Source organism: Anneissia japonica, unplaced genomic scaffold (genome assembly GCF_011630105.1).
Source record: "Anneissia japonica isolate Jap-2015-1 unplaced genomic scaffold, ASM1163010v1 scaffold250_len512249_cov173, whole genome shotgun sequence".
NCBI lineage: Eukaryota > Metazoa > Echinodermata > Crinoidea > Comatulida > Comatulidae > Anneissia > Anneissia japonica.
The window spans coordinates 455,119-470,731 of NW_022687603.1; the positions used below are offsets into that span (position 1 = coordinate 455,119).

At 33.1% G+C, this 15,613-nt stretch overlaps 1 protein-coding gene across 2 annotated transcripts; it reads left to right on the top strand.

The window, feature by feature from the left end:
• The first annotated feature begins 143 nt into the window (after positions 1-143).
• Positions 144-14,998, top strand: LOC117120453 (tetraspanin-31-B-like). Of its 2 annotated transcripts, XM_033265489.1 has the most exons (6): positions 144-314; positions 5,984-6,151; positions 9,060-9,266; positions 10,466-10,615; positions 11,757-11,874; positions 14,644-14,998. In XM_033265489.1, the coding sequence occupies exons 1-5, from the start codon at positions 252-254 to the stop codon at positions 11,829-11,831; spliced, it is 663 nt and encodes a 220-aa protein (XP_033121380.1). In that variant the 5' UTR covers positions 144-251; the 3' UTR covers positions 11,832-11,874; positions 14,644-14,998. The 2 variants fall into 2 exon arrangements, with proteins under 2 accessions (XP_033121380.1, XP_033121373.1); XM_033265482.1 differs by lacking the exon at positions 11,757-11,874 and having other exon boundaries at positions 145-314.
• The last annotated feature ends 615 nt before the right edge of the window (positions 14,999-15,613 follow it).

Consider the following 15,613-nt stretch of genomic DNA (forward strand, 5'->3'; position numbering starts at 1 on the left):
ATTAAATTGTACAAATATATTTAAATTTGTGTATTAAACTATATTTGATTCACTTTAAATGTTGATAAATTTAAATAAATTTGCACCTTAAATAATTTTTGTTTAGTATTGCGTGCACAATTTGTTTTAAATTTCCTGGCAAATAAATGTATGTGGCAATAACTAATAAAAAGACAGTGAGTTCACAGACAACAGGTTTTTGGTTTTTCTTCTTCCGAAATACTACTCACAAGTGAATTATTCAACAGAAAATGGGTTGTGGAGACTTCCACTGTAGCAGGAATGCACTTATTGCACTTAACACGTTGTATATTGTAAGTAGACCATCAAAATCAATTGTTAAATATAGCCCTATGCCCTACTGCTACACTACTACTACTACTACTACTACTAGGCCTAGGCCTACATCATTTTGAGTTAGGCCTAGGAGAGGACACCCCCTCTGCTCTCTGCTGCAGTGGTGTCTCTTGAGTCAGGAGCTGCAGCAGCAGAATAGTGAGTCACTCCAGTCAGACACATCATCTAGCCAAAAAGGCCTAGGTTAGGACTTACTAGCCTATTGTATTTATTGTTGACGCTAGCAGCAGTCGATGGTGAACATTTGAGAATGTATAGGCCTACGTACAGTAACTACTGTACTACTACAGTCAACTCTCCCAATACCGACCACCGTTCGGACTATCCACTTTGACCGGTTTTCCGGACGGACCGGTTTAGAGAACGTCATGGTTACCTACATTCATTGGTTCCCCGACCTTGAGTTGATAAATAACCCTAGGCCTAGCAAGGTACAGCAGATATGTACACCACACTGCATCATGTGCTGTGTAGGCCTACTGACCTGAGAACGTCATTTAAAATTCATGTTTTACTTTATTTTTACATTATTTATGTTGTACGTACCTTTTTTTTTTGTGTTGAAGTCTATTATCAATAAAAATTTACACAAATCAACTTAATGTGTATCGTAATTTATAATAAGTGTCAGTGCTATTTTTCGTTCGATCGCCATAATCTGCTTCGCTTCAACGTGGTTGCATGCTTGATTGGTTTTCGATGCCGCTGGCATAACCTTGGTGGGTCACTGAATGCTAAAAATGAGTGCTAACTTATGCAGCGCCCCCTAAACTGCGTCAGCCAAAAGAAAACAGTCAGAGGTGACAAAGTGTCATGCGCAATTGTTTTTATGAAATTGATAGCATTATGTTGGGACCGCTTGGTGTGCTTAGCGTGAGAATGAATGCAAAATGTGAGAAAAGGATACGTTCCTTAATAAAGAAAACACACTCATGAACTTTTTTTTATCAGTTTATTAAACAAATGAAATCTAGGCTTATTGCAATTAATTAATTAATGCGCTATCGGCGTGTCACACGATCAACACTAACGATCGTACACGTGGTGTTGTTCTGTGATTGATAGTTGTTATTTGGAGTCAGTCGATGTATCTCCGATGATTTATTTAACATATTTCGTCAATAAATCATAGTTTTCAACTGGCCGTCCGGTTTTCAGAAGGTAATTTTATTGTTCTGGACTTGGTCGGAATTGGGAGATCCGGTTTTCAGAAAGTATTTTAATACAGTAAGAACAGGAATGATCTTGGGACTTTAAAAAATGACCGGTTTTGCGTGAAATCGGGTTTTCTGGGTGGTCGGTATTGGGAGAGTTGACTGTACTCTACTCATATATGTATGTAGGTGTGTAACAAAAAAAATCAATCAAGTGCAAGTTGCATGTCATCGTTGATACCAAGATCATTTTCCTCCATCAAATATCAACAAAGTTACAGAATTTAAAAAATTAATAATTATGCCAAATTTCGTCCTTCAAAATCCATGTAAACGATAGAAAAGTAGGCTATGTGACCTTTTTCTTGAAAAATTATCAAAAACGGCTTTAACATTAGACTTTGTTTTAGACATACAGCATTTCAATATAATAAAATAAAAGTATTTGAAAGCATACAACAAGGACAAAAAAGAATTGTGAAACTCATTATAATTCAATGATTTATTAATTATGTAATAATTTACTTAATTAATTACAAGTAGCTAATTACCATTAGACATAGGCCTACCTCAATACAGCATAGACATTATAGTCAAAAAGACTCAAATACAAGATATTTGTGCTGAAGTTAACATAATACCAAAACTAGATATGAATAAATATATCAATTAACACAATGAAATTGGTTTTAGAGCTCGATATAAACTTGGATTCAATTTACAAAACAAAACATAAAATTGTGACTGTGTATGTGTGTCATGATATATGATTGCAACAAGACCAGTCATGTAAGCCATCAGTGTGCACTGCACAAACAGATATATTTGGCAAAATTTCCATTCACAACACCATAAAAAGCTTCACCATAAAGAGCTTCCTTTGCAACATATATACTGTAGGAGACTTTAATAGGAATCTAGCCAATTGGTATTGAATACAGTATTTTTAATTTTTCCATGGAAGACTTATTTTTACAGAACCCTACTTTACTTGCATAATAAGCTGTATAGCCTGGCTAGTAAGGCCTGCACAGGGAATATATCCTGCGGTCAAAAAATTAGCCTAGTAGTTCGTCCACGCATTTTGGAAAATAAGGGCTGATTTCCGCGCAGATTTTGCTGAAAATTAGGCTTTGACCTAAATCTTACAAGGCCTGATATAAACAATGTATTATGTTTATACCTATTTTCTTAACGATTTTCCGCTCAAATTTGAGCTGGTTTTTGAGGTATCATCCGCGCAATTAAAAACCTATTTTCTGCAAAAATGCTGCAAGGAACTCGGCCCTTATCTCAAAAATGTGCGGGTGAATTTGTACAGTAGTCCATTTTGTTGCACAGAGGATATAATGTATGAGGCATTTCGTAGCAAAATGGTTAATCTTCCGCACACCTATAATTTTCCTAGCGATTTTCATGGCAAGTTTGAGCTGATTTTCGAGATATTCTCCGCGCAATTACAGTATGGTAGCTGACTGAGTACATGGTCCACAATATATTTTATAAAAATTAAATACAACATTTACCGTAAATAGGGAGACCATGAAACAATGTACCGTAAATGCTAGAATAAGCTCCGCACCAAACCTGTTTTTTTTTTTTTTTTGATAAGCGCCGTGGCACTTAATCAAGAGTGTATATTACCCTGTATTTAATGAAACACTTTGAGAAACAGGGTTTTAAATACAATGTATACAGTGTTAAAATGAAAAACAACACAATGAAAACACAAGCATTTCTTTATTTTAAACGTTTATTTACGATGATGTAGGACCTATAATAGGCCGACTAAACTGGGAAATAAGAAATAAATGTAGGCACATAATTAGGGCAATGAACCATATTATATTTATTTATTTATATTTATTTATATTATATGTTTGCATTAGAATAGTACTGTACTGTACCTTCCATTTTGTATTCAACTTATAAGAGAGAAATGAAAGTCAGTTAAGCTCAAGACTTTTTGTTTTGTATTCATACTGTATAAATTATAAATCCATGGTTTTCATGTTCATTTGTGTCCAGTGGCACTTCCTGTTTTTTTCTGAATATGAATGGTTTTTGCCCTGTCTTCACCTGACCTGCTTATTTTACTTTTGTAAAGGAATTTTTTCAGTAATAGGACAGAATAATAAGAGGCTATTATTCTGTTAGTAATAAATTTATTTTTTAATAGTTTTTTAAATTTATTTTTTAATAGTTTTTTTTGAATACTGAAATAATTGATTAATATTGTCCAACATAAAAGAAGGAAAGAATTTGAAAACTGGCAAACATTTAATAGCACAAAGAACTGTACAGAATATTAAAAACTATAATTATAAACAATGAAAAATTTAAATATATTTGCTGCCACTGGAATATACTGTAGCATAGTTCCGCTAACCATATGATTCACTAAGAATAGATTCTCTTATATTTTATTTATTTTTGATATCTGGCACCATAATAATGAGTGTAGTCATGAATAATCTATCTATGTTCAAGGAATGGTTTCTGAAACAGTAAAAAGCATTTTCAATCAGTAAAAAATGCTTAATTCCATACTGTATTTCACAATGTTTTTCTTGCTCAATCCTTCAACCTCCCAGGGCTCACTATCAAAATAGCACTTATAGTTAATAACCTCTTTAGATAAACTTACTGTATTATCACTAAAGCTCAATTTTATGACATGCAGTTTTAACTCTTCCAAAAAAAAAAAAAAAAAAAAAAAAAAAAAAGAAATTAAAAAATGTATTTTCCAAGCCCAATCAATCCTAAATCTTGGAATTCTAAGGGTTAATTTTTGTTTTATGTTAAAATATTACATATTTTATAACTTTTTCCTTTAAGGAGGGAGCCCAAAATATTTGAAAATGTTTCAAAGGACCACCTTTTAAAACTCCAACAATGATTAAATTTCATCCCCTTAGATATGAAAGAGTAAAACTAACTTAAAAAAGAAATAAATACATACACACCTGAGATTAAATTTTTCAACTCTTTATTGCGTCATCAGGAGGAATCAATCCTGGGTTTAACAGTAAAAAATACATATAATTATTATTAATTGTCAACCGACCAACAATGATTTCCAAATCTCACAGTGGTTAGGTTTAAGGTAACTCTGTAAACACAACTTTATTTTTGTCCATCATACAAAAATTAGCTCTCAGCAGAAGCGTGTGTCTGCTGCCTTATATTGACTAAACAATCGGGAGAACAATCTGATAAAAAAGTAAAATAAAACCTGTCCCAAGCTAGACAAATTTTTGCTTATGACGGAATATGATCCCATCATGCACCTCATCAGATTTACTCTCACATGTAAATTTCTAGACGATAGCTACAGTAAGGTTGTGTATATACAACACACTAAACATGAACACAGTGTTAATGTCCTTGAACGTATTTTCATTACCCAAGACGAGTCTCCAAACTTTGCCGTGCTGTTAAGGCGTGTAATGGCGAGTGTGGTATAAGCGGGCCCTTAGTACCTACTGACCCCCGCAGGGGCAGTAGACAAAAAAATGTGGATTCAAAGCTAGCTTGTAGGTGTGAATTGGCTTTATCACCTGTTTATCCCTCTTTGTTTGAAAGCTGTCTGGGTATTGATTATTGAAAGATTATCAACTGATGATAGTATATACCCAACAGTGTGTTAATATTCCATCATGCAGGGTATCAAAAAAAGAAATAACCAAAAACATGCATTTACCTTTGCTTTTTTATTTCTTTTGGAATGAATTCCACTAAATCTCCTTCTTTCAATATTTATTCTGCACCAACCACAAATACTTTTACATAATTAAATTTGTTTGCTTTTCTGCAGTCACAAACCCTTCGAGTGCACTGAGGCATTAAGTTGAGATCTCTGATTTCATCAAGCTTTTCTCCATGTGAAATAAAGTTAGCGCTTGTCTTTGCTAAATAATGGTCCTATAAAGTGGGATTTTTATTTTAGGCCTATGGCACATAATCCAGAGGTCTCTACTGTACGAGAGAAATAATGTTATCTTTTAACTAGGCCACAAGTCCTCAAGGCCAAAATTTGTTAGCACTACAGCACTCTACTAAAATATCTTAAATAAATGACATTATTCTAACATGCTGATTTTTCTATCCTTTGATAAGCTAAAATCTACTGTTGGTGCTTTAATTAATTGGTATCATTTATTACACGGCACCCCCTGACTCACACTCAGTATTTGCATGGCGATTCATATTAAACAAACAAACTAACTCAAATAGTGCAGAAGAACACATAATTGTAACTAATTAGTTTTATGTTGAGAGATTGGCCAAATTGTACAGGCAGATTTGTAAGTCAAAATGTTTGCGTGGAAGTATTTTAAGGTCAGACCCCTGACCTACAGTATATGATGATAAACTCCATCAATGAGAGAGCTATTTCAAATTATTATACACACGCATGCTTTTCTAAAATGTTAATTATAATGTATTGATTTGTTTTTGTTTTTTTACAGCTTGTATCCATTATTTTAATAAGTGTGGCAGCAACTGCCCAGTATGCAGCAGTCGTTACTAGCACATCAGTGATTGGTGGAATTATAGCATGTGGTGTGTTTCTACTCATTGTTGCTCTTATTGGTCTTGTTGGAGCCATAAAGCATCACCAAGTTTTACTTTTCTTTGTATCCTTTTTGTTTGATACAATTTTTTTTTTGTGTAAATTAAAATTTTTTGTGTGATCTTATCATACTTCTTCCATTTTTTAAAATTACATACTGTACTAATATTTAATAAAGATTTTCTTCATGGTTTTAAATATTTTGTTAGGTTTAATATACAGTTCTAATTTGTCAATTATAAAATAGTAAATTGTAAATCAATGAAAGCTGGTTACTGTATTAATGTTTAAATACAATAAATATTGTATATATACAATAACAAGTCTGCAAAGGTGGTCATACATTTAAGAAGCCAAGAATTTCTAGGCCCTAAGTTTGATGGTTGACTCAGGGGACAGTAACCAAGCCGAAGGCATTTTTCAGGTGGCTTAATGAGAATTTTGTTGAATTCATGCTAAATTCATCATGCTAGCTTAAAGATTATTATAAATAATATTTCAACAAAACGGCAAAAAAAAAACAAAACAAAACAAAAAAAACCCCTTGTGTTTAACAAATCCAATTGATCCAAAAAGTACACAAAATCTTATTTATGAAGATTGCAGAATACTTTTTAAATAATAAATGTAAACCTCAACCATTTAAACTGTTACCATACCCACCAAAATGTGCGAGTTTTTGTTTCATAGCCTTCTAAATTCTGTGATCATCATGTTCACAACGGTTGGCAATTGTAAAATCGCGAAATATTCTAAATTGTAAAATAGCGAAAATAAAAGGTTTTACAGTACTCAGCTTTTAACCATAAATGAAATGTTAAAAATGTATTCATAGAATAATATGGTTAGAGCATTTTAATCTACTTTTCTTAATATCTGCTGTTATTGTGGCCAAATATTCAAATTTTCAGATCTTTTGATTGATAACATTTTCAGTGTCCAAATTTTGTTAACAGCACCATTTACTATGATGCTTGCTTTGCATTGTAGATTGCATTCAAAGTTGATTGTTAGTAAAATTATGCCATCAAGAGTTTATGTAAATTTCGTTTGAATTCAAATCTTGATTATTGCTACTATGATGGATGAATGGATAGATTGTAGATTTAAATAAATCAGTGGCAAAACATTAATCTGAAAAATAAAACACATATTCATTTTAAAGCCTGGCTCCAGAGAAAAACAAAATTTTATAAATTGTAAAACCTGATTTTTCTAAGACACAAAAACCATATTTGATGAAAAATTGGGAGTGGTTAATGGGATACAGATTTTTGAATGTTTACTAACTAGGGGGAAAAGGTGGAAAAAAGGCTGGTTAATACACCCCATTCTCTCCCAGTTTTTAAATATTCAAAAATTTGTATCTTGTTAACCGCTCCAAAGTTATTCGTAAAATATGATTTTTGTGTCTTAGAAAAATCAGTTAGTACAACATTTGCCTCTGGAGCCAGGCCTGCTTTAAAAGAGAGTGTATAACCTCAGGCAGTTTTAAAGCATTAGATAAAGGCAGATTATAGGTTTTGAAATTAGTTTGTTTTGAATTTGTTTTTAAAACTAAATGCCTCTAAATATTGATTAATTGAGCTAGTACCTAGATAGCTACATTACTTTTTTTTATTTTTTAATAGGCCTGCTAAGAATTCCCAGTTGTAATAGGCCGGCTAAGAATTCCCAATTGGAAATCCCTTCTGGGAGATCTTGTTAAATGAGCTTTTTTATTTTGCTCTGCATGGTGATACCCATCGGCACTGACTTCCGCGAGATACGAGATAATAAAGAAGTGAAAATATGCAAATAAATTTGTGAGCGGTGAGTTAATTACCGGGAGATGCTTGCTTGCTTGCGGCAGGCCGTCCCAATTTGGGGAAGACTCCCTCCTACGACTTCTGGGAGAGTTGAGGGTGTCCCTTCCAGATTATGAAGATGAGTTGATGATATGGAAATATTCAACGCGCAGGATTTGAACCTATGAACCTGTGACTGTAAGGAAGACAACCATCTTGTAAAAAGCTACATTAAGATGGTCTTTTATACGTTTCACTATTTACAAATTTATACTTAATTTAGATGACCGTGTGTGTGAATATATTGACAATTTATTATTTTAGGTTATTAAGGTACCTTCAGGAGATCGGTATTGTTTCAGGTTTTATCTGTCATCAAGATTACATATCCCTGGGATAAAAAACCATATCATAGGGAAAAGAGAAGGAACTGAGGTTTAGTTAGGTTAGTGCAAATAGAAAATGCATTAAAACAACATTGAATCTCAAGTTTGGTTGTTGGATGTGGAGATGGTTGGTGTAATGGTTGTCTCTGACTTTCGGTCGGGGGTTTAAAACCCTGGCTGTGCAAGTTGCTTGTGGCCTTGGACAAGGCACTTTATGTACGTTTATCTCTCTCCATCCAAGAGTATAAGTGGGTACCTTGTAGGATCTAATCCTAAAGTGTTGGTTCGGCTTATGGAATTGTAGTCTTCATTTCTCCCAGGTAGGATATGTTCTATACCCCCAGTGAGTGGGGGTAATAGTGTAAAGCACATAAAGGCAGTTTATTGCAATATGCACTATATAAATGGTGCATTATTTTTATTATTAAGTGTAATCGGCTTATTCATATGTTTATCTTTACAGTAAGCTATGATGCAGTATTTTAAAATCATTACATTTTAAAACCTATTTATTTATTTCCGATAGACTAGGTTGTAGGTAGGCATAGATGCCAAAGACCTGACTGGCCTTGTGCCTTAAATTGCGAAGGAACGGTGTGCGGTGGTGTTTGAATCCTCCTCGTTGTTTAATTAATTTTCTTTTTGGGTTTGTCTTTGGTTAGTGTTCTTGTTTCAGAGTCTAGATAATTTTTCAACAGTGTAACACTTAAGTGCTCTGATCTTAATGAAATAGATATAAATGTCGCATTATTATTATTATTATTCTCCAGTGAGTTTCTTTTTCCTGAATGTTCCTTAGTACATGGTCATCCTGGTACTACTATTCCTCATTCAGCTTTTTGTTTCCATCGGCTGTCTTGTCTACGGTGAAAGCAAAAGAGAGGAGGTCATAAAGTACGGCTGGGAACATGAAGCGTCGTCAAAAACGAAGGCCCAAGTGCAAAAGGAATTTGAATGTTGCTCATTAAATGGTACATACAAAGCAGGTGACCCACCATGTGTAAATGTAAGCAACGAGTCTTTTTTTTCATTGTAATTATTTCATTCTAATCCAGCCACAAGCCACTTTCCTCACTTTGTATGTATCCCTCACGTACATAATTTCTTGAGTCAAGTAATTCACCGGTAAGGCAGGGGCACCACAACCTATGATTTAACATCGGCCAGTGGTGGCCCAGAACAGCGTCGTAGCTGGGTGCGAAAGAGTAATTGCCGGGCCCTTTTATGTGTTAGTGGAATTTCCTAAATTTCTCAGAAAATTCATTGTAAGAAGTGCTTCTTTTTTATACCCCTTACTCCTAAAAGCCTAGGCTATAGTAATAAATACTTATGATAATTGGATCTTTAACTATTTTAAGAGGGACATGTTCAGTATCAGCAGCTGTTAAATTAATCAAGAAAATTGGTGGCACATAAAATTTAACAATTGCAGTGGTGGGTCAGGGAATTCAAAATATAGGGGCCAGGGAGGGATTTTCACAGGTTGAGAGTGAAGACCACCTTAGCCCCACAATGTTTGGTGCTGAGGTAAGAAAATTTATGATTTTAGGACCTCTAATTACTCCTCTAAAAACAGAATATTATTGAGGGGCCCGCTGGCCATTTTGTTGTTCAAAAATATTCAATTAAAAATTACTTTAAATTATTATATTTAGGTCTATTTATTAATGGGCCTCTAATGGCCCTAGGCCCCAGAGATTTGCACTGGCTGCACTGCCCGTAGCTATGACACTAACCCATAAATTTTGCCTACAGGGTGTCTGACATGTCGGACAGGGAGACCGAACCAAGGGCCAGCTAATTACCTTGGTCAGATTCCTGGAATTTAAATTTTCTGGTAGGGTTCACAGGGCGGGTTTTTATGGCTTAGGCCCAAATTGTGTTTTCAGACCATAATATTAGGGATACGCAAAGGCCATCCCGCTAACGCCACTACTGACATTGGCATTGGTTTGAGGTTTTACACACTCATTGTTTGGTTGGTTGAACCATGTCTTTTTGAACAATAATCCAGAGGCCCAGTGTACACATCCAGCTAGTTGGGATATTAGGAGGTTACACTCAGCTCTGTTTCATTTCAGCCCCTGAAGTTGTAGAAGGATGTGACTACTGAGACCTCTCTGTTGGAAAGTTAGTAGTGTTCGTAAAATAAACCACTTCTTAAAAATAATTAATTTTTGAAATTTTATGTTTTCTACCTTCCAGCTTAAATGCTGTAGTATGATTAGTAATGCAACAAATCAAATGTGCCTTGATGATAACAACTGCCCATCGTGTTTAGAAGAACTAGATGACTTGATGCACAAAGCCCTTCGCACCGTTGGTGGCGTAGGACTCTTCTTCAGCTTCACGGAGGTAAGTCCCAAAGGCTAACCTACGATTAAAATTAGATGATTATTTTTAGGCATTGTACATGGGTTTTGGGGAAACTAACATAACTATTGCTTGGAATTTGAGATTTAATTAAAATATTTATCTTGTTTATAATTTTCAATGAATATTCTAAATCATACTAAAATTACTGATCTTAACTTAAATGTGGGCTAATAAAGCTGGAAACTTTCTTATTTGGGTAATAATCATTTATTTATATTTATTTAGAAAAGAAACAATAATTTGCATAGGAAACTGTAATTAGTTATTAATGAGATGATACACAAACATTATCTTTCTTGGCCATACTTACACTTTAACTAAAGCTGACATTTTTTTAGACCAGTGGTTTACCATACTACAAAGTCTAAAAAAATTGAGAAAATGCAACAATTTAAAAACTATGGTACAATCTAAACTATACACAAAATATGTGTTTTTTTATAAATGTGTTTTTATTCACAATAAAATGAAACATGTAGCACAGGAAACTACAATTTAATATTCTGAACTAATTATTAACTATTATAAAAGAAAACCAATTGATATATTACTGAAGTTCACATGACCTATCTGGCTGTTGCGTTGATCTTAAGATTTAAATATACAAAGTTTTTATTGTCCAAGAGAATAAAATCTATACTGTAAGTGAGTGGAATACTGTATAAATACAAAATTTTGGAATTGACATTTTTTTAAGTACATTATATAGATGCATATGAATAATATATAAGCATTATGAATAATTAGCAAAATATTATTAATATTAATACAGTATGTTTTATTGATGTGTTTTTATTATAGTAATTTAATGTTAAATTACTCTTAGATCATTCAGTTTGGCACTTGTAATGGTTGGTTTACTACACTACAGTAACAAATGTAGATTTTATAAAATGTTGATAACCTTTAACATGCTGGTAAATCTTGGCATTTCTACCATATTTATTGATATTAAATCTAAAATCTCAATTGTGAAGGAAACTAAACATTATTTTTTTTCAAATTTGCACCATCATGATAATTATTTTGTTTAACCATTTATTTCTTTTCTTACATTCTTTTCTTTACTTAATTTCACTCTCTCATAATCCTTCCAATTCCATTATCCATATCTTTTTAGTTGGTCGGAGTCTGGCTAGCTATTCGATATCGTAACCAGAAGGATCCGCGGGCTAACCCCAGTGCGTTTCTCTAAGCTACGCACGTTCACGCATCAGCTCTGTTTAATTTTCAAATCGGTTGGTGCTTTGCTTTCTATTTAGAATATTCTGCATTTTTTGTTATGTTTTCTGGTGTTTTGCTTATTTATTCAATCAATCCATATTTTGGTCATTATTAATCATTAACACAAACTACAATTAATTAACCCCTGCACTACTAAAAGAAAAATAACCCTGATCTGTTCATTTCCCTAGAATAATTTTCAATTTCCTACAATTATCAGTACTCATGTTTTATGTTTTAATTTTAATTATGTGATATTACATATAACTATAAATTTCAACCTATGTTTTTGTTATGATTTCTTTTTTTTTTTTTTTTTTTTTTGGTGTTTTTTAATATTTTTTGTTTTTTCTGGTGTGCTTTAACATTTATTGCTTCACTTGTCTAACTTTAGTTGATAGAGGCTGATCTTTTTTATATATTAAAGGGCACTCAATCTTATTTCTAATATAGTTGATAGTTGGTGCTCTTTGTTTTGCTAATGAAATTTCTAACCAATTAAATTAGTGGTGCTAATAAATATCACCGCCAATTATTTATATTCTGCACGGTTACAATATAACTTGTATTTGAAAAAGTAACCCTAAAATAATACAATATTTAGTGAAGGCAGATTTTTTGCAATCTTTTGAAATTAAACAATTTCTTCAGCTATTATATTACTGTATAGTATCCAGATACATGAATTAGATACAAGAAAGAAACAAATACTGAACAGCAATCTGTAGCTCTATTGTTAAGGTTACAGAAATTATTATCCAACCCATACAACATACATACACAACTAGAAATAAATGTTCTAATAACAAAGGGTTGTTTTTTTACTTTATTTAAATTTTAGTTTATGTTTCTATACTATTGTCATTGGTTTGACTTGGGCCATTAGGCCATGGCCAATACATTTCATGGTTGCGATGGTGATGGATTTTTAATAAGATGACGCACAAGGGCTATTGATTCCATAATATACCAACGGTGGTTTTTAAATTTGTTTATTGATTTGACAAATATTCAATAGTGGAATGTGAAAGTATCTTCATAAAATCTCAATTAAAAACACTGCAGCTTATTTAAAAGAATAAAAGTACAGTGCAACCTCCAATTCAGGGGCCTTTTAATTTAGCACCACTTTTTCATGAACCAAATAACAATTTTCAATCTTTCAATGCAAAGCTAAACCTCTAAGTGGTGACCAAAGCTCAAGACCACCCCAAATTTTCAGGTCACAAAGTGGTTCATTGAAATTCAATGATATACAATACTATCAAATGCGAAATTAGTTTTTCCCTGCCTTGCAAAAATCATTAAAGTAATTACCAGTAATGGGTTGATGCACAGAATATTGTAATCATATTATTTATACGTTCATAAATTGATCCAGAGACAGTATATCTTTTGAAATTCTACATATCATCTTCACCATTTTTTTTAATCAGGGTTTTGACTGGGACCAGTGATTTTCTTATGTAGTCCTTCAATTACTTTTATTCGTATTTATTTGTGTTAATATGTTATTATTACTGTATATTTGTTTGTCGCGAAATGTAGAGAAACCTTAAAAAATATCAACAAATATATCATATCCATGTGTTACATTATGTCAAGCTGTTACACCATTGTCTGTGTTAATCATGTCTAGGTGTTATACCATATTCATCATATTCTGATTTTAAATCATGTCCTGATGTTAAATCATGTTTAGGTGTTTCAGTTGTGTTTGTATTACATCATGATCGGGTGTAACAAATGTAACAATTGTACATGGTGTTACACCATGTCCAAGTGCTCAGTGTTTCAATACAGTATGTCCTAGTTTTAAGATTGATACAGTAGCCTTATTTATTCTTTAATAGTAGTAATTCCCAAAATGTACAGCATCCATTTGGAAAAGAAGCCCCCTCATTACTATGCAAAAGTCAGTGGCGTATTTAGGGTGAGGGGGGCTGGCCAGGCCCTGGCTCCCTCTTTTGGGAGGTAAAAAAAAGAAAAAAAAAGAAAGGAAAAGAAAAAAATGATAGCCCAGAACGCCTCAAATGTTATTTTCAGGCGTCTAGAACACAACAATTTCACAGGGGCATGCCCCCAGACCCTGTAGGTCAGTGTTGTCTCAATCGGCCCAACTTTTGGCCCCCCTTTTTTTCCCCCTTTTGGACATCTCTGGATCTGCCCCTGAAAGTAGGCTCGAAAAAAGAAGCCCATCCATAATTTTGTTGGCATTCAATATGCAAGCTTTCCTGCTCAAAAAGCACTTGTCTGGCACTGCAAGCAATATAATATCATTTTCTTCATAAAATTTATTTATAATGCTAAATGTTCTACAAGATATTCTCTTTTTATATAATAGAGGATTGCTCAATTCCTTGTGACAGCCAACATGTTAAGTAGCTAGGTGTTATTTTCCATGTTCTTGCATTTGATGTTACCCATCTACTGTACCCCACTATTAATTAATGTTATCAAGTACATGCTATTCCATTACAATGCAATATTAATATTTTTACAAGGCTATACTACAATGAATGCCATTTGATCTCACCCTTCCCCATAGGCATCGAATGATATACTGTACTACTGCTCTTAACTTTCAATGATATGTAAATGTGTTGCTTGCGAAGTATAACGTATAAATAACAAAAAATTAACTAAATGTAATATATGATATAATTATTATTAATTATTATCTCATTTCCCCCATAGTTATATTTGGATTTTTTTTTAATGTACTGATGTAAAATATATCACTGTAATACTAATTTATATTATCTAATTTCTTTTTCTCATAGTTATTTGGAGTTTTTTGGACATACCGATATCGTAACCAGAAAGACCCTCGTGCAAATCCTAATGCATTCCTGTAAACAAACACTCATCTGAAGTATATGAAGATGAGAGAATAACTCAATCGGAGGGACCTAGTTGAAAACAGCAATTGCCATTTAACACAGTGGTGAATCCTGGGGTGGAGAGTGGTGCCAGATGCCCTAGAAGCAGACAAAAAATCCATTACAAAGTGTGAAATAATTTTAGATAAGTGATTTATATTTGCTAAAACATAAGCCACATGCCATTGAAAATAGATTAGGGAACTCCCAAACCTTCCCCCAGAAAAATGATACTTGATTGCCACTTGTTCCCCTGTCTCTTATACACATCTAGATTAAAAAATGTCCTGGATTCACCACTGTAACATTAACAAATTACCAGTTAAGAAATATTCCATTGATTATAAACCGTTCTGGTGAAATATAAGTTTGATTTATAGTACTCTAGATTGTAAAAATAATACCCTGTAAAAATGGTTTTTCAACCCTAATGTAATACAAAATGTGAAATTCCTAGCTCTGTTTACACTATCAGGTGATGCCTATCTGGATGTCATATGACATCATCATATCACACCCATATTATAGGCAAATAAAAGTTGTGATTTGACACCCCATGGGCAAATCAAGGATGTTTTTCACGGAAGAATTTGATAGATTGGGCAGTGCTTTAGAAAATTTGTCAATAATTTCCTTGTTTTCATTAATCTTCATGAACAATGAGTTGTTTTTGTAAACTACAGTAGAAACTATTGAGTCTGTTTTGATAATCATCAGCAATATTGTAATAAGCCTAAAATATCTAAACGTAATTGCAGTGTATTGCATCATAGGCCTAACCTAGTCCTAATGTCGACTACTGTTGTAGACAGACATATATATGAAGTGGTCTATGTGTTATTAATATTATTTTATTATAATTGTTATTATA

What these genes read in the sequence shown, in the direction of transcription:
- LOC117120453 (XM_033265489.1), top strand. Translation starts at nt 252, where the DNA reads ATGGGTTGTGGAGACTTCCACTGTAGCAGGAATGCACTTATTGCACTT. An exon ending in CACTTAACACGTTGTATATT is followed by an intron (nt 315 to 5,983) that starts GTAAGTAGACCA and finishes GTTTTTTTACAG; the next exon opens with CTTGTATCCATTATTTTAAT. An exon ending in TCTTCTTCAGCTTCACGGAG is followed by an intron (nt 10,616 to 11,756) that starts GTAAGTCCCAAA and finishes ATATCTTTTTAG; the next exon opens with TTGGTCGGAGTCTGGCTAGC.